This window comes from Zootermopsis nevadensis, unplaced genomic scaffold (assembly GCF_977971745.1).
Source record: "Zootermopsis nevadensis isolate Lab colony 2312 unplaced genomic scaffold, Znev_1.0 Znev_ptg000025l, whole genome shotgun sequence".
Taxonomy (NCBI): Eukaryota; Metazoa; Arthropoda; class Insecta; order Blattodea; family Termopsidae; genus Zootermopsis; species Zootermopsis nevadensis.
The window spans coordinates 6,057,250-6,076,731 of NW_028259157.1; the positions used below are offsets into that span (position 1 = coordinate 6,057,250).

At 36.7% G+C, this 19,482-nt stretch overlaps 1 protein-coding gene and 1 long non-coding RNA gene across 2 annotated transcripts in view; one reads left to right on the top strand and one right to left on the bottom strand.

Moving 5' to 3' along the window:
- The first annotated feature begins 270 nt into the window (after positions 1-270).
- LOC110828905 (uncharacterized) lies at positions 271-2,085 on the top strand. Its single transcript, XR_002542797.2, has 2 exons — positions 271-496; positions 1,725-2,085. It is a non-coding gene; the product is annotated as an uncharacterized LOC110828905 (long non-coding RNA).
- The window catches only part of LOC110828902 (secreted frizzled-related protein 2-like), a 35,023-nt gene continuing 17,619 nt past the window's right edge, over positions 2,079-19,482 (bottom strand). Inside the window, exons 2-4 of the mRNA XM_022062064.2 lie at positions 10,116-10,190; positions 5,196-5,440; positions 2,079-4,424 (exon numbers count right to left, since the gene is read on the bottom strand). Of these exons, the coding sequence (XP_021917756.1) occupies positions 4,197-4,424; positions 5,196-5,440; positions 10,116-10,190 (548 nt within the window). The 3' untranslated portion in view covers positions 2,079-4,196. The remainder of the gene's footprint in view (positions 4,425-5,195; positions 5,441-10,115; positions 10,191-19,482) is intronic.

The window sequence follows — 19,482 nt, forward strand, 5'->3', positions numbered from 1 at the left end:
AATAAATATTTGATTCGATAGTACTATACAATATTTCCGATTATTTATTCAACAAATGTTCTAATCGATAGCATTCGATCACACTATCGATTATTACCGAATATTGATTAATTGACCTTATCGATACTCGAAAATTTAATGTTACGAATATTTATTCGATAATATTATCGATACTCGATATTTGAATATATGTCGATTACTTCTCCGATACACATTTACTCGATTACACATTTTATCTATCGATTATTAATTCGATTAATATTATCGATACTTGGTATTTTGATATTACTTAATATTTATTCTATAGTATTATCGATACTCGATATTTGAAAACAATCAAATATTTATTCGATTTCTGTCTTCTGGGTTGTTGCGCTGTGTAGTCTGGTCGATGTCAACCAACGTGTCAGAGGTCATACTGCCTCCGTCATCAGGGTGATGAATATTCATACTCACCGCTGTGAAAACCTCAAATCTTACAAATGATTATTAGATGGTATTATCAATAACCTGATAACCGAATATGTATGTCTTTCGTTTTCAATGGGTCATTAATTCGAATTCGAGTGAATTTTGTTGGCAGAATTCAGTCCATTGAACTTGGAAATTGTTTCATTTTTGTGTACATTCCAAAAACTTTCTGTAGTCATCTAGTGCCTCTTCAACTTTCCTTTCTATTCTTCTGTATATTATTCTAGTTAATAATTTTTATGCATGAGATATCAAGCTAATTGTGCAGTAGTTCTCACATTTGTCTGCGCTTGCTTTCTTAGAAGGTGTGAAGATAATGCTCTTTTGGAAGTCTGATGGTATTTCTCCAGACTCATAGATTTTGGACACCAGATTGAATAACCTTCTAGTTTCTTCATCCCCCATAGGATGTGTTTATAACTCTGTAGTCCCCTGACCAGGAATCTTGTTCGTCTTTCCATTTTACCTCACTTATCCCCATTAAATCCAATTTCAACTTATTCATTTCTTTCTTTAAATTTTCCAGCTTCCCAACCCTATTCAAACTCCTAACATTCCATGCTCCGACTCGGATAATGTTAGTTTTATCCATTTTGCTATCCCTTTTGATGGCCTCCTTCTGAGTAGTCCCACCCTGGAGATCCGAACGGCGGACTATTTTACCTCCATAACATTTTACCCAGGAGGGAGCCATTAAAGGACCACATGTTATGAGGATACCCTTTGGGTCTTTAATGCAGTGATTTCGCATTGCCTTCTGCATCTTCATGCCGTTGATCATTCCTGATTTCTCCGCCTTTAGGGGCAGTTTCCTTCCCCAAGGTCAAGAGGGTGCCCTGGACCTCTACCCACTCCTCTGCCCTCTTAACAAGAGGCCGTTAGCAGGTAAAGGGGGACTCCTTATTCCAGGAGTCATTCGGTTGTTTATTTGTATAAACTTTGTACTATAAAAGAATATAAGTACGTGAGTAATATCAAATCCTTATTATTTTTCTAAATATAAGCACCCCTTCATTACCAGAATTCCACACGAGTTTAAATTGTGCACAACTTTAGCGTATGGCTTCTCAGATATTAAAAATAAAGTTGTTTGGGAAATAGCCTATAATTTTAGTTGTTATATTTTATAAATTGTAAATTATCTGTTGTTTGCTTGTCACATACCTACCTGGCCCACATTTTCCATTTGATGAGGTTGGTCAAAATTATTACTCAATGGTTCAAACAACTCACTCAATATTTTAACTTAACAGGTGCTGACAGTAGATTGGTGAAGAAAAAGTATGAATAATGGATTGGAAAGGATATGGGAGACAAAGCAGTTGTGGCCTAATGGAAGGTACTATCCTGACATCTGCCTGGAAGGACTGAGGGAAATATGGAAAACCTCAGTCAGGAAAGCTGGTCTCAGGGCCAAAATTTGGACCCAGGAAGCTCCAAGACATGAAGTAATGATCACATAGTTTTGACATTTGGTTCAGTGATCATGAGTTTTAACAATAACAATAGAAACTCAAATTAAATTGCATTAGAATTTTTCCAGAACTGCTGGTTATCATGTCCATAGTATGTGTAAGGATATGTCCACCAAATAAAAAAATAATGCATAAACTGTTTTTGCTTTATGTTATATATATGTATATGATTATGAATATTAAATTCATAAATATGTACAAAGTAAGTCAAAAAGAATACATTTATGTACATCACAAATTAAAATTACTTATTTACAAAACCACCATTGTGATTTTTATGATCAGAAATTTGGAGGTGAGTACCTCGTTTCAGACAGCAACCTATGGAATAGGAATTGCAATTAATTCCTGTTCCTGATGGTTGGAGCTATGTGTTAATGAATGTTATTTTCTGTACATAAACAGGGATTCCAAACCTGACATTTTGCCCTTCAAATATATCAAATTTATGTTAAAAACAATGACTCATTTAAAGTTTCAAATACAATATCACATTTAAATTCAAGGTACTGCAGTTCATTATTTAAATCTAACAGGTTACCAATATTTGAATTCAAACATCAAAAATAAAATTTTGACATGAATTCAAATCTTGATTAGATTACTGCAGTTAAAATCATTCTATTATTAAAATGTAAACACAATAAAGCTGTTCTAATTTAAGGCAATGAATACAACACACAATGACACATCTTGACACACTTTAACAACTTACACATGGCTACCTACCAGTTAAACTTTTACATTTATTATGTATGCATTATTCAGCACAATGCAGCAAATGTTACTGTGGATACTCCAACTGTGCCACATTTAAGTTAAGGGAAATGCTATAATATATTATAAAATATTTTATAACATTGGTTTTGTCTCCAGGTTGTGTGTATTGTTCCTAGGAAACAAGTGAAATAAGCAGTCAACAAAATAACACATACTGAAGCTACTTAGTATTTTAAAGCTTCAATAGTTCTTAAACTTGCAAAAATATACTTGTAATATACATCTATAGATGAATTTATATTGCTGAAAAGCCATCCTTTATCCATCCAGGCAGCAGAAAACAAAGCCTGGAAGTACCGTTCTAATGTTGGATGCTGGCAACACTGCAATATTCTGGACATTGAGAGCATCTTACAACCGGTCCAACATAAAATGATGCCATCACGACTATGTGACAAGTTGTTATGTGTGTACTAGTGCCCTTATAAAGAGAGTAAAATTCATCACATTGTGAAACAGAGCAGTTGTATTTTTCAAAATGATTACTTATTTATATAAATTATTTTTAAATGTACTCAATATCCAACAAACTGCTTCATATTATTTTTCATAGGTAAATATCACATTACTCTTCAGTCAAATTAACATGCAGTAGATACATGCACTCATGTATATCCCTTTGCCAAGCCTAACACTAGAACACAGCACACACGTCACCTACTGCACTTTATGAATGAAAACGCAGCATATGAAGAGCATTAATGTCAATATGCTGTTAACTTGAATAGTGCACAAAGGGCTAAACTACATGAAAATAAAAGTACAGTATATGTTCAGCACTGCAAGCATTTTAAATTAAATAATTAATCAGTTACAACCATCCTACATCATAAATACAACTGTATTTAATGATGTAGACTGTTGACCAGGAAAAGTCATCATACACTGTTATCTATGAGATATTTTCTGATGACTGCCCATCTAGGCAAGTGTGTAAAACTACTTCTGAGATGAAGTCACCCATTGGGTGGATTCAATTACTTCTCCAAATGATATTTTTATCATGAGTATGTTGGTTGGCAGAAATGACCTACGGTTTAACCTTTATCAAAAAGTAACACAGATCTATCCAAAAAAAATTTATCTTTGTCAGAGGTGAAGACTTCAGTCTGTGAGCATAAAAATTCACACACAGACCTGACTGGGGATGGAACCCAAAACCTTCTAAATGACAGACCAGTGTCTCACTCTTAAGAATGCCAGGTTCCCATTCATATTCAATTATGGCACCAATATTTAATAATTTCATCCAACTTTTAATAACAGAAATACTTATTATGCATATTACTGTGAAATGATTTCAGTGCCTTTCAAGTGTACAGCTAATACAGTAGTAACTGGTTTGTCTAGGATAAGGTATCCCAATCAAATTTCAACCCATTCATCCTTCATCATAATTAGGCTTTGTTTTGTACCAGTTGTAATGTAACCAGGATTCACCCAAACATATGCTACCAGTCTTGATGAAGGCTAGGGTGATGATGTGGGCGTGTGTTTCGTTGTCTTCTTGTGTCGTCCTTTGGTTCTACCACGCTTCCTTCTCCCAGTGGCATTTGCATTTCCACCACCATTTGTATTACCTGCTGCATTCCCATTGTTGCTGCCTCCGCCAAATGCATCTCCAATTACTGAATGTGATACCAATTTTGGATCTGAACAATTCAGCTTCTTAAACATCCTTACAGCTTTCCTGAAGGGCTAAAATTAATAAAACAGAACTATGTATTAGTAAACAAAAGGCACTTATTTAAGTAGATGGTATTTATCTTGCCGTGATTTTGTGATGCCAGGATCAGTGCCTTTCAAATCTCCAGTTTCATGACCAAATAGAAAATACGTATATACTGATGTATGTAACTGAAAATAAATACCAGTAACAAAATGTTGCTTAAAAAACTGTGAATACAAACTATAAATATATAAACAGATCAGACTGAATTTTACATGTTTCATAAGTTGACACTAAGAAAATTAGAACAGTGGTAGTGGTGACCTCAGAAAAATAAATTTTTTCTTTCTGGTATTGGCCAATTCCCAAACCTTGCGACAGGCCACATACTGTGAGGGCCAAAGGTTTCCAACAGCTGCTTTAGAGGTATGCTGGTGTGATAAGTGGTTCCCATTTTGTATTGTATTTAAAAAAAATTGAATAATTTTATTTGAGCTTTGATTTGTATCTTATGGTCTTTAAATAATGTATTGTTGATGGTTATGGAATGAATACTAAAATAAACTGAACATATCTAATGTAACAAAACCAGGAAGAAACTTTGCTGGAATGCAGATGTAGGATCTGTACCATAATCTGTTTTAGGCTTACATAATATATGCATTTGTTTTCCTTCAATCTGCAAGGAAGTGAATTAGGTGAAATACACAGTTTGGATCCAGCTACTGTACCTGATTGACATAATTTATGTTATGTGCTTATGAAGTTACTAACTAGCATTTACTAGCATATGTACATACTTTGGAACTTTTCCCCCATGGCATTATGAAGGTGGGAACAAGTTTTGCATCACCACGTATGCGCCCCATGATGAGGTAAACTTCTCGACTATTACGTGTCTTCTCTTCGCAGCAGGCATCAGATGATTCCAAGAGCAGAACTGGATGAGGCAACTGTTTTGACAGTTCACTGCTTCCCTTCAGAACTTTTGCCTTTTTACACTTCAGCATCATCTTCCTAGCTCGTCGTATTTTTGTCTTCACAGCTACACACAAAATGAGATCCTTCAGTTTACATTATTTCATGAAATTGTCATTTAATAAAAAAATGGCATATCCACTGGTTATAAGAATGTAGACACCAGTAAAGGGAGAAGATAAATTTTACAATGAAGATGTCCTTGTGTTTAATTAAACACTACATCATGAAGCTGTAAAAGGAATTACGAGAAAGCCACACATATTCTTTACCTTAGCACTGTACAGAGGTGAGTGGTGAGCTTCACAGTCCTTTGTACCTGTAAAAAGGTATGCAGTATCCATTGGATAAGAGAGTGGTTGGACCCCAGAGTTGGTCTAGATTTGGTGGCAAAAAAAAAATTCCTGCCTCTGCTTGTAATTGAATCCCAATTCTCTAGCCCATAGCCAGTCACTATACTGCCTGAGCTATCATAGGTTATAAACTTTTAAGTTGTCCCTGTGCTTAGCACCATAAATAAAATATACTCTTTGGGGATAACCTGAAGTAGGAATTTTCAATCAGATTTATATTATTCACATTATAATTACCCTAATTTGCGCTTATGAACCACTAATCTATCAGATACATATGGAAATAAGTAAATTTGTCCACGTTTCATTGCCGTGACATGAAGACATGAGGTACTGGAGGTATAGCTCCATGCATTCTTAATTGGCTGACATTAGTTATAAAATCCACAGTAAAGAGATAGTTTGGAAAGGATTGAGGGGGGAATGGAAAGATAATTAGGAACAGAGTGAACCTAATCTATTGTAGAAAAAAAATATAAAGTTTAAACATGAATTTTCTATATGAGAAGCCTTGCAATAGACAAAGGGTTCATACTTTAAGAATTTGTTCTGAAATTTAACCCAAAGGGTTGGTTACGTGAAGGTTGAAGAATACTCTTCTAGGGGAAATTAGTCTAGAATGACAGACCTGTACTATCTACAATTGTATTTATTGATTGGTTTTAAGTGTCACGCCGTTAGGTTGGTCACATTTGCTCCAGCTCCAGTGAAAGATGGCGTTTTGTAAGAGCGCGGTTTTCAAGCTTTGTGTGCAAAAGTGCTATTTTCTGGTGTTCCTCTTAAGATTTCACGGCCATAGTTTTGTCCAGCATCAAAGCCTAAGATTTGTGACAATTTCATTGAAGCAGATATTCTATGAAGACTGAAAATCTAGTCATGATACTAATTGCTTCGATCGGTGTTTAGAAGATGACGTGGAAAACAAGTGCAGCCAAGTTCGGATTAAAGAACAGCAGGTATTTATATTTACTTGTTAATGCTCGATTTTTTTAACTCGCATACTTCATTATGAAGTTAGCGTTCATTGTAGTTGTAACTCGATTATCTGAATGTGTTTTCCTTTATTACTAACAGGAAGGTGCTGTTTTTATTGTGTTAAATTTCTGGTTTATGTTTAGTTCCTTATATGTTGCTTATGATAAAATCACGTTCTGTAACGTTTAATATTAGTTCATCAGAAAAGTTTTGTATGTCGTGACGTTTCAAACCAGTGTCCCCTCCTGGTGCCTATAATTATCTAATTTTCCTTATGGACTGTGCTATTTCAACATGCCACGTATAGGTGGCAGCACATCACCTACGTTAAATACCAGTTGATTTGCTTGTAACAGATGGCGCGAGCGGCATGATTAAGTGCAGAAATGAGATTCCTTTGCTGCGATATGAAAGTGAAAGTTTTTCAGGATGTTGTATAGTCTGGTAGAATATTACCGATGTTTAAAAGGTTCTTACTGTCTGAAAAGTCGGTGAACTTCTACCAGACTATAGGGCGTAATATCCCCTACAAAAGTCATCTTCAGGTATAAAAAGTTTTCGTATCTTTTCGACTATCATACGTTTCACCGGCGCAAAAATTCGAATTTCGAATACATAATCAGCCTGGTTCTGCACACAAATTAATAATATAGTCTCTGCATAGTGTAACTTAAATGCCTGGTATGAACATACGGGTGAGTTCTATACACCATATTAAAATGGGTCTGGAAAACCTTTCCCAGTTACAACTCTTTGGCAGCGGTAACCAGGGAGTAAGACTGCATTTTGATGTCACAGTCACATGACAGGGTCACGTAAATATTTTGGCGATATACTTCAGTATCAGCAGCTATTCGTGATTCAGTTTATAACGTCAAATTCAACTTATCTGCCCTCTATCTATCTACATCTTTCTGCTACTTGCTATAAATTTGATTTATTTTATTATTTGTATCCAATGGGAACGTTTAAAACTCTACTGACAAACACCGGAAACAGTATAACAGTATCTGCGTTGAAAATCAAAACAATTCCTTCTGAGCATTTCAGGACAATAAATGTGTATCTGCTCCAAGAAATGACGGACATGCACCTACAAATGACAATAATACAATGATCAGAAGATCACGAAATACATTAACAACAACAAGTACCCCTAATATATTAGCCAATGTCCGTCACGCTCGACTGAACAATACGGAAGAATTGAAAATAAGTTCTCTGACGGCGACGACTCTGATAGCAAGAAATGTAACCTAGACTATGGTGGGGTATGAGTTTGGCGGTTGTCTGGAGCTGTAGCCAGGCGGTCGGTTTTGTACTGGATTTTTTGGCGGGTGATTTGTAGTAGCAATGAAGTTGTCTTCACGTTTGATTTACTTTAAAAAAATTGTAGTACTATCTGCAAATAAGTATTACAATAAATTGTATTACTGTTCAGTACAAGAATGAATCCTACCCGTAAATTTTAACGGTTCATATTCTATGCATTATAATAAAAGGCGTGAAGAATAATGCAGTATGAAAACATATTATCCGATACCTAGGGTTTGCCCACTACCAACACAATTTATAATAACGTTACATAGTTTTTTGTGTGGTCAGATATGCTATGAACCGAATTTAAAGTTGCGCCATTTGAAAATGATGAGACACATAATGTAATCACTGCGTCCAAAAGGCAGAAAGAATTAATGGAGACAGTTTCGCGCATTCTGTACCTCGGCACTAAATAGATAAGGGTGGTGAGCCTCACGCTGTGGCCGTCTTGGTTCAAAGAGAAGAGGGCCCACTACCGACTGAATACTCGCACTAAGTAAAATAAGTTAAAACTCATGTGCGATCAGTGGAGCTTCAAACACGATAGATAACATGGACGTAGCGGGATTAAATCCACGGAACCGGAGTGGTGCCAAATCGTTAAGAACCGGTTCGGTTGGACTGGTGAAAGGTGGGGGTGGGGGGTACATTATTTAAACGTCATTCTGTCATGTAACACAGACTCAAGTAAATACGTGTATATAAAATACAGAATGGTTTATCTCAATCAACAAAACTCTTGTTTAGTTATTCTCTGAAGCCTCTCCAAGAAAATTTTGTACCTTAAAATAGACTGACTGATTTCTTTCTCAGCTTTACTTATTAAACAAACACAGATCATCCTACCATTTGACATTGCATAACCTAGGAAAATGAAAACAAGTTAGGAAGTGTTACGCATTCTGCAACAATTCTGGCATGTTCGCTCTGTTATTGCCACTATATTTTCAATTCGTGGGTGCTTCCTTTCAAGTATCTTAAGCAGTCATAGGACGCTGTTTGTTCAGCAAAGGCATGATCTATGATCTTCGACCTTTTCTAATGATGCTAGTGACGTAAGAGTTGTGTGCGGTGAACTGCATTTGAGTGGCGTGTGACGGTCTGGCTGTTTTATGATGTTATTACGGGGGATTCCCCATATTTTTGGTTGGCCAGGCCGTCTGGCACCTGTCTGACTCTGAATTCCAAGTAACTTCCGCATGAAGTAACGACTGAGGGTCTTCCTTCAAATTGTGCGTTATTATTTTTGATACAAAGGCATGACGAAACTAACAGACGCATTTTTGCAACTACGTTGCCAACACTCATAAAAGTATCATTAAAGATACCAGAATGTTTTGAACGTACAGGTTACTGTGTTTGATAGTCATACAGGCCTTTTTAACTAGGTAAGATTAGTGATACTTTCTTCAGACGGAACTGATAATATTCATACGTTGACATTTTGTATTGATTCTAACTGAAGACTTTTAACGAATAAGTTATTGTGTGTTACCATTTATCATTAACAGTTAATCGACCATTTACTGGGTACAATAGCAGAATATCAAACTAACAGAAGCAATTTCTCACTAGAAATTGCGAATACTTTGTTAGTAAATTTAAAAGTATGTTATAATTTAAAATGTAAATACAGATAAACTTTCTTCGTGGCGACTCGTATATAGTTACCTGCGTCAAGATTATTTATAGATTTAAAATTAAAATTCATAAGACAGTCGTTTGGTGTACGTCGATTATGAACTGTACAAAAAAGCAACAGCTGATTTGACCTGGATTAATATAAACATCAGATGCAGATAGCCTGTTTTCCCTCTAGATGGAACCAAAATTAATTTCAGCAAATCCCCTACTCCTGCACTCAAAATTATACAGGAAGTCATGTTAATATTCATTATTTTCGCACCTTCCTCACATCCCAGAAGACCATCATGGACAAGTCTGGTGTTAGATAATTAATACTAGGTGTGTGGATAGCCTTATTCTTTTACGACTTTATTCTCACGATTCGCAACAACCAAATTTGTAGCTTGGAAATACAAACACATTTATAATAATACAGACTTACATCCTACAAATCTATGAAATACTCACCAAAATCTGCCCTGCAGAAGTTGTCTAGTATGTTTTCGTACGTCTCCACTGGGTTACAAGCGAGACACCGTTCGTCTGGAAAAAGAAATACATCTTTATATTTATGGTTCCACAGTGATTTCCGATATATGAACAGAATTAAGGTGGTGTGTGAATGTAGCTAACGTGTTTGCTGTCATGATTATTGGGATATTATTTTATGTTTTAATTTTCCGCCAATGCCATTCATAAAGATTGAAACTTAAGTTCAAACGTTTTCTTCGTTTGTGACAGTAAGTGGTTGCTCTACTTCCCACACTTAATTACCAATAAGATTTTAATTTGAAAAATATTTATTATTTTATACTATGCTGTATCCAGTTTTCTTTTTGTAAGAACGGTCTGTCCTCAAAAGGATTAAGATGCTATATCAGTTCAAGTACATCGAAATCTGAGCAGTTCAGGAGATAAGACCTGTTACGGACAGACCGACAGACATGACCTATCCAATCTGCTTTCCTATTATGCACTTTATTTCTAGATATGTAAATCTACACCGTCACGTAATGTACACAAAAGCAGGTAATTAAGTTATATGTTAATTTATAGAGGCCGAGTTAGCCAGTCAGAAAACGACTCGGATATGAATTGGAAGTTGGGGTTTGTTTTTCCAGGGTCTGTAGCTGAAATATCTTTGCAAAATGATCTGACGATCGAATAATTGTAATACAAGTCATAATTTATCACTTTCAGGTCTAAAAATAAACACAATCCACAAAATAATTCATTATATGCATGAAACGAAAAATATTGTGATTTTCAGGATATGCGTCATGTTTGGTGAAATTCGAAGAGTGTAACGGTTGTTGCTTTATGAAGACTGTCGAAATCCGTGCTGTCGTCAAAAGAGGCCCTTTAACGAATACTACAACGTTTTTGGTATTACGTACATTCTGAATTGAATCAAACTATGTGAGCTTTGCAGTAGAATACAGTGTCGTTAAATGAAAGCCTAAGCTGGATGTACTCCTGCTGACGGCTCGAAAAGGGACGACCGTGTAGACCTGACGGACGTTAGAGCATAGGACTGACCTGGGTCGTGACCTTCCAAACTGGATTCTGGTCTTCAAGAAAGGGGCACGAGACTTTTAATGATTGAGGTGGCGTGAACCGGAAATTGATGAACACCGCATTGGACGCTGAGTTTCCCCTTTTTTCATGCCAGTCCCTGCATAAGAGGCATATGGTTCAAATCAAATCGGCGAACCTAACATCTTCCTCACATAAATACGAGAATAATCCGCGCTACGGTGACAGAAGACATGGGAATTGCGAATTTGGGGTGGGATGTGTTGCTAATCGACGATAGCGCAAACAGCGAACAGCAGTACAGAGCTTCGTTTCGGTTTCGGAATACGGAGATGATAACTGGCTGCAGTAACTATGTACAGACCTGATACTTCCTTCAGCGTTTAGTATCTAGGCACTACGCACACAAAATATTTGTGTGATCATTGTTTGGTTCACAAATTATAAGTATTAGTATTTATAAAGAGACAATGGCATGAATTTACCACGTATTATTAGAGGGATAAGATCAAGGGAGCTATTAGGTTTACAGTCCGTCTACACAACAATAAACATTAAGAGTATAATCAAAAATTGTGTCGACTGAGTGTCAATCTAACGTTCAACACCCAACAGAGTGCATCCCTTAAAACACAAGGAAGCTACACCTTCACATCCCCATACGGTGATCAATAAATAGGTCTGCTAAGAACGACTTTGCAGTTGTAATAATCATCGTCATTGTAAACAGGGATGCAAAGTTTTGTCTTGAAGATGATAACTGAATTTTTAGATGAGTTTCGTGATTTAAGGTGTTAATTGGAATATCGAATTCAAATTTAGTTTGAACTGTTTTGAGTTTTTTCTTTCTTTTCAGTCTTATCGATTTATTTCGCGAAGGTTTATCAACTGTATAGTTCATGACAATCGTCAGAACCTAGTAGTGTATTTGGAAGGAGGTAGAAGAAATATGTCATGGCCTATTCTAAGGTTCGTGTTGGAGAATTTGTTTGAGGGGGGTAAGAAAACCAGTTTTCGAGATTTTAACGACGGACTTCCAAAATATATGTATAAGTGTCTATGCACGATGACTGACAGAACTCATATAAACAGCAAACACTACTAGTCCCTGTCCGGTGCCAGCTCAATCTAACGCACGTTCTTTGTTTCTTTCTCTGTCAATCCATTCTTTCTTTGTTCCCCCGTCTTGTTCTCTTTCCTTTCTAATGACAAGGCAAATGCATGTTTCCTTGAATCTCCGCTTGTTTGTATATACAAGATCCTTTGTTTATGGAGCCGTATCGCACTGTTATTCCAAAGTAAACTGTTCTTCCTCGTGTCACAATAATTAATTGATGATGTGCTGAAGTAAAAGAAGGCTACATACACAGAACATTCGTGTACTATTCTCTATTCCTCTCTTTCTCTGTGCTTCAAGCAGACACGACAAAAAATATCCAAAAGAAACTCAAATAATTCAGCAGCTTGTAATTTGTACAAAAAATATCCCTCGATTTTTTTTCTCAGCCGATTTCAAAATTATTAAATCCTTAATTTGTCAGTAACCACCAATGAATGAACTTACTTTTGAATAAACACTGTCTACTACGATACTTCGATGCGTATTACCCAGCTTGGTAACTCTGAACAGAGCACAGCAAAATAAAGTGATCTTGGTTTCACCCATTACATGTGCAATAATCTGACGTCGTTTCAGCACTCTGCTAAACAGTTTGTTAACGTCAAGTCCATGACGTTTTATAAGTGTCATGACCGTATCTGCTGAAATTGAAAGTCCACAGAAACTTTTCAAAATAAATCCTACTGTCATTAAGGCGTAAAAATAGTTCTATCGGGCCAGTTAACATGTCCAGTCCATTTTTTTTAAATCCACTGTTTCATTTTACATTCTAAAACAGCACAGAAGCTCTCATAAGTGACAGTTTTAAAGAAAAGGCATGAATTATTAAGCAATTTTCTAGTTATTAATTATTCCATTTCTCTTTGGCCCAAATTATCTTTAACACTTTCTTTTCTAACAGATACGCCTATATCGAAAAATGTATACGTTAAATTTGCCCCCGTTATTGACTGTCATAAGCGTTTACGATGCGTGAAGTTACACATAGTCGCTCGTCACCCTCGGCATTACAGGGCAGCGAGAGGTCGCTATACGCCCTGACCGCAGGTGGTTCAGGGAAAACACTCTTTAACACGCTAGATTTACTGATTGATCGTAGGTGTATTTTTAAAAATCTTAAAATGTTAGGATGGATTGTAAAGTTGAATGAATGTTTAAGACAACAATTGCAGCCTATTTTAATGTATTTTAGAGACTGAGGAGAACTACGAAAAGCCTCGGAGACAACAGCTTGTTTCCGGGTCGAAATTCAGATCCCTGACTTCCGAAATTCAAAATATCAGCCTTAATAAACTCAACCGCGACGTACAATTTCGACAAGAGAAGGATATCAATGCTCCACTTTGAATCTTATCCCGGATGTCCATCTAGCTTTACCAAGTCAACATATCTGTCAAATACGTATCACTATAAATCACTGTTATTCACTAATTTATAAAAAGTTGTAATACGATAGAGCTATTATTAAAATATAAAGCTGCAAGCACGTTTAGGGTGTTCCGATTACAAATGCATAAACTACGTTAATTTTAAGTAACTATCCTGAGACTGAAGTTCTTACTGCAGTGAAAATGCCGATGATATATTTCTCCGAAATTTTACTAACCACTCACAAGACCACACAGCGTCGCAAACCAGAAGATAACCATCCACAAGTGTACTACCTGTCCTTGGCAAAAGCGATCATTTATGGATGCGACAGTCTCGAAATTCGATCTGTGGACCTTCCGAACTCGAGACAAACATGCTGACCTTGAGCTATCAAGCCGAGTACTGGATTTGAAACTGACAGTCATACTATCTATACAATGTACAGCCGTTTCTAAGTCCAGATAAACCTGTTTAAAGCGACCAGTGACTGCTCTCAACAAAACGTGTGTTTACTTAAACATTTCTACAGGCCCGACACCTTATAAAAAAGACCGATTAGAATGAATGAGATTTCAGGTTATCACGGCGACGAATATGAAGATGGCTGTCTTTTGGGATGTTGCCCCGTGTCATTTGATACTGACTGATGTTTCAAAGGTGTTTACTGCCTCTATCGTCAAGGCGGTCAATATCTACCAATCAGAAGTTTCGGCGCAACATCCCAGAAGACAGCCATCTTCAGGTTGGAATGAATTTAAACACACAATAAGTTTCGGTGAATTTACAATTACACACAAATTAACTATCGTCAAGGGGGTTTCGCCGAAAATTGCCATTTGTGTACTTAACAAATGACATGAATTGCCATTTGTGTACTTAACAAATGACATGAAGCTTTCGGGGGTTGTATGTGTTTCCATTTACAGACACAAGGTGGTCCGGTAGATTAAAGAAGTATTTAACGAGGGTTGGCAGGCACCATAGAGTAGGAGCCAATTTCTTCTACCTTCCCTGTCCAGCTAATGGGCAGGACAGTGTTTAAAAAAAATACTATATGGCGATATCAGATCAAGATCACAACGCTTCAGAACAGGATATTTCTATATGATGTGAAGCTTTCACAGCGGCTTTCATTAATAAAGTCTTCTCGGGCTATCAGTCGTGCTACTAGCCACACAGTCAACAGCCTTGAAAATGAGGACAGAAATGGTCCTCGAAACGTCGGCGATTGGTCACCAACTGACACGGCTGATAGCCCGAGAAGACTTTATTAAGGATAGTGCTACTTTCTTCTTCCGTCGGGCCAATATATATTTTTTTAAAATCTAATAGTCAGTTTTCATCATTATTAACAATTCTTATTCATCAATAACAAACTTCATAGTGTATGTATGCTCAAATATATATTTTATTGAAATGTGCACAAATTACTTTCGAGTTGTAGCACCTTGTATGGGACACAGATTTATCTACGATATATGGAAAACTTACATTTTACTGTAGCATATGTGACAGTTCGCGTAAAGCAGAATACGAGATAAGTTTCTTTAAATCCTTTCGAGCTCGTAGTAACTAATAACACATAAACAAATTTCCGGTCCTGATTACAGGTGGTTTCGGGCTTGTTGTAGCCGTGGGCCGCCACTTTAGAACCACAAAACTGAAACAACTGTTGGGTATCCGTTCAGTCCTTTAAACACTGAGACGACGCTAAAAGAAAAGCGAAACGCATGAACGCTCTAGTTATCTGTACGCAATTATTTCCATTTTCCCGCAGTAGCTTTAATTTTTCAGTCGACGCCAGCTTCTAAAACTGGGGAAACCAAGGAAACAATTCACTCCCTTTGGGTGCAACAGGAAAATGGAAACACAAGTTCAATTAGGACTTACTATTTTGAATCAAAACTTGGCTGAATTCTCATTCATTTCTTCATTTCTCTCGCGTGTTCACCGTTTCGTTTCAAAATAATAGGCCTACAAGAACTAATTTTTTTAAGTGAATCTTCCAATTGTTTACAATGAAATTATTACTAATAAAAAGAAATTAAACGTAATCAATTGTTATTTTATCATTTTAAGATAGCAAAAATTTCACTATTACATCACGTCATCAGTTGTAGCCCTGTGTGGGCCTCTAAGTACTTGTGGATACAAATGTTTGGAAGGAACAATTACATCCAAGTCCTGAAGACGGAGGTAATATATTCCCCCGAAACGTCGGTATCTGCCTTCAAGTCCACATAGCGTTACTAACCAGAAGACTAACATCGACGTCTTCGTTGCCGTGAGAACCTCGAATCTCATATTTGCATTCCTTGTATGTTGTAGATTGTCATCATATTTCGTTCCTGTTCGTCTTGCCTACGTCACACTGCAGTTGTGACGACGTTTTTACACGCTGTTACTACTTCCCTTTTTGAAACACGATGCGTTAACAATTCATCATGTGAATTAATTATGTTCAGCCATAAAGGCACGCTGGAAGCTAGCTGTTGTACTTGAGCAGTGCTTACACACATACAGACCCAGACTGCATTTATACGTGCCTGTTTTAACATTTGGGTGGTTTATTATTGTTAAAAACAAATTCAAAATGATATACATTCATATACTTATCACGTTACATGCTAGAAAAGTGTCCGCCAAGAATGACGGGAACATTTGAAACAGTATCTGCCTAAAACACATTTTTTGAATAATGTAAGAAAACAGCATGTAAAAGTATAAAATAATTACTTAATCTTTGCTTAATTAAATAATTAATACGATTTAATCTCAAATACGATTTTATTTCTAGGCTATCGTAACTGCCCTGCCTTGTACAGAAATGCATGTGCTCTACATAGTAGGCCATGGATAAATAATCGCCAAACAAAACCCGCCTATTGTATAGAGACATGCAGTTGGAAAAACTCGACGTATTCAGGATTTATTTCGCGAGATTAGAGATTGTTTTAAGTTACATAAAGTGACTGGCTACGTATTGGATGACCGGCTTTCAATTTCCTCTAAGGACATAGTGTTTTGACACAATATATTTGCACATACAAGTATGTTATCATATGAAGGCAACCACAGTACTAATGTTTTCCCTACCTGCGCCAGCTCATTAGCTTGAGCTTCAATATTAATGTATTAATTAGGAAGATGTAGTGGAATGGGGGACGAAGTAGAGCAGGATGACGCGTAGCATCTTTACCAAGGTATTTCGTGGTTCTTCCCAGTCAATCCAAGCGAGAAAATAATAGCATGTCTTGAAATAGACGACGGCAGCTTAATTTAGAATTCTTGCCCAAAAAATATCTTATAATTTCACTCTACGACATATAGGCCAAACTTCCGCAGTTGAAACGGCGTCTTTACATAGTCTGAGATTCAATCTATCGGTTACAAAGCTAGAAATTTCCATGGAGCTTTCAGTGAGATATGTTTACAGCGTGGTTCATCTAGTTCTTTTGATTGGTCGACTTGCACAGCTCAATGATGTATTCCAGGACCGGAGAAAACAAGATTAATGTGTTTATCTGGCAGAGATAGAACAGCGGTACTGGATGTTTAGGAGAAAGTTAGAAGTTTATTTGAATGAATTTTATGAGTGTTATTAGCGACAGGCAATACATTACCAGCAGTAGGGGAATTTAAGATGTTGTTTCCCAGTCATTATTAGGACCAATGTAAAACCTGCATTTTATACTAAATGTATGGGCTATCACGATTTACGTGTGTACTTTTTTTAGAGTCAAAATAAATATCGTTGTTCGTTTCAAAGATTCAATACCAAACATAAAATAGAATGCCAGTCTGATTAGCCTACACCTAGTGTTGCTACCGCATTACAAATTAGCTCGTGTGTTGTGTTCGTATAATTGATCACAGAGAATTAAGATTTATGACATGGGGGGTGTGTCAAATACACGAGTTTCGCGAAAATTTGTCGATTAGTGTTTACAGTACTGATGTCAAAAGTTGAATCAGGGTAACGGAGAGATGAAGGTCTCCTATGGAGTTCCGATAAACAAGTGACCATTAAGAACACCGAAAAATAATCTATTCCCTTGATTAAACGAATAAAATTTCCTTATTACGATATGTGAAAGGATTTGTATTGATGCATTAAATTCTCCATCTCCATCTGCATTGAACCGCAAAATGATTTGTCAGACTCATTAAATAGGCACCGGTAGGTTTAATAAACGACGCTTACCAGTTTATAGAAGTAAAAAAAACTAATATTCTGATTGAATGTATTTCTGTAGATCTATTCTGTTTAATGTCCGTGAACGAAATCGCGTTTTACAGAATATAAATTGTATTCTCTGGCAGTGAACCGCACCCCATTTTATGCCCTCTATGAGGCTACGCCTCAGCAGCTGCCCCAACAACTCTTTCCTAGACACATAACCTATAACTAAGTTTAGTCGATTTTTATTTTATGATTCTTATTGTCTGCCTACGTTTTCCTATTCTTGAGGACATGTGTATACAACTGACATGAAGAAATTCAGCCAGACGAAGGACACTTAAGTAATCCACTTGCACCTCGTGAATATTAAAGCAGTGGTCCTGAAAGCCCCGGTTGCACGAAAGAATTGTTGCGAAACCTGTTTATAAATGCCAGAGACATGACTGAGAAGGAGACGTAGAAGTGGTTGTTGGATCAATCCGTTCATGCATGAATATTCGCAGAGGTCTGGATAATTTCAAGTGGCAACGTCGATTTTGGGCCCACATATTTAGGGATGTACAAGTGCTGATAACTTTCAGGATTCCAGGACGGTGTAGAGATAAATGTAATGATGGAACCCATATAAATAAGCACATCGCGTCCTAAGTTGCGAGGAAGATTATAAGGACGAAAGCCAGTTACGTCAGACTTGAACATTAATGGATGATTTTTTTTTGGGGGGGGGGGGGGGGTTGGACTTCATAGAAAATATTGTATGGCAAACTGTTCTTTGTGCGAAAGGTTATAGCACTGCTTACAGGTTTACTTTAATTCTGGTTTTATTGGCGGCTTGTAACGAAATCTGTTACATTCATCGTAAAAATGGGTACTATATTTTAGAATGAATAATTAATTTCAATAACATACTAAAAGTAGTCCATAATGATGACGTTATGTCGAAACCACTAGATTTTTAAAGGTTTCAGAGATACGAGATGCGAATATATATATATATATATATATATATATATATATATATATATTCAGAGATACGAGTGAGGCGCAGAATTCAAACTGCATTTCAGCCAATTAAAATGTCGAGATAAGTAGATAAAAGGATTAGACAGAAGGTACTGGCGGGGTTTGTGGATATGTCAAAAGAAGTGGTGTGATGATTTGAGTCGACAAATTAATAAGGACCACTGTACGAATATGATTCCAGCATATTTGACTGACGTTCAAACGCTGTGACGGAAGTGGATGTGTCTCCTTTAACGATTTCCAAACGCCCAAATACTCACTGACTCACCACTGGTGATGAAATGCAATCTTCCATGCACCCTAGACACCAAGCTTCAGAGTCGCCTATTTCAATTTCCTGATTCGCCTAAAACCCGAGGAAACTGGTTCCAATGAACTGTTTCAGTGTTTGTTCCTGAGGACCAAAATGAGTCATCTATTTGAAAGATATGACACATCTGAGGGGCGCAGTTTGCAAATAAAGGCCAAGCCCTAAGTCATGTCGCTGAATTCGTCACAAAGACAAGGCATCAGAATGTATTTTTTTTTCGTCAACACATCTGGTCTAGCTTTGGTGTCCACCTCCTAAACAGTTGATACCTGGGACACGTCAAAGCGGCCGG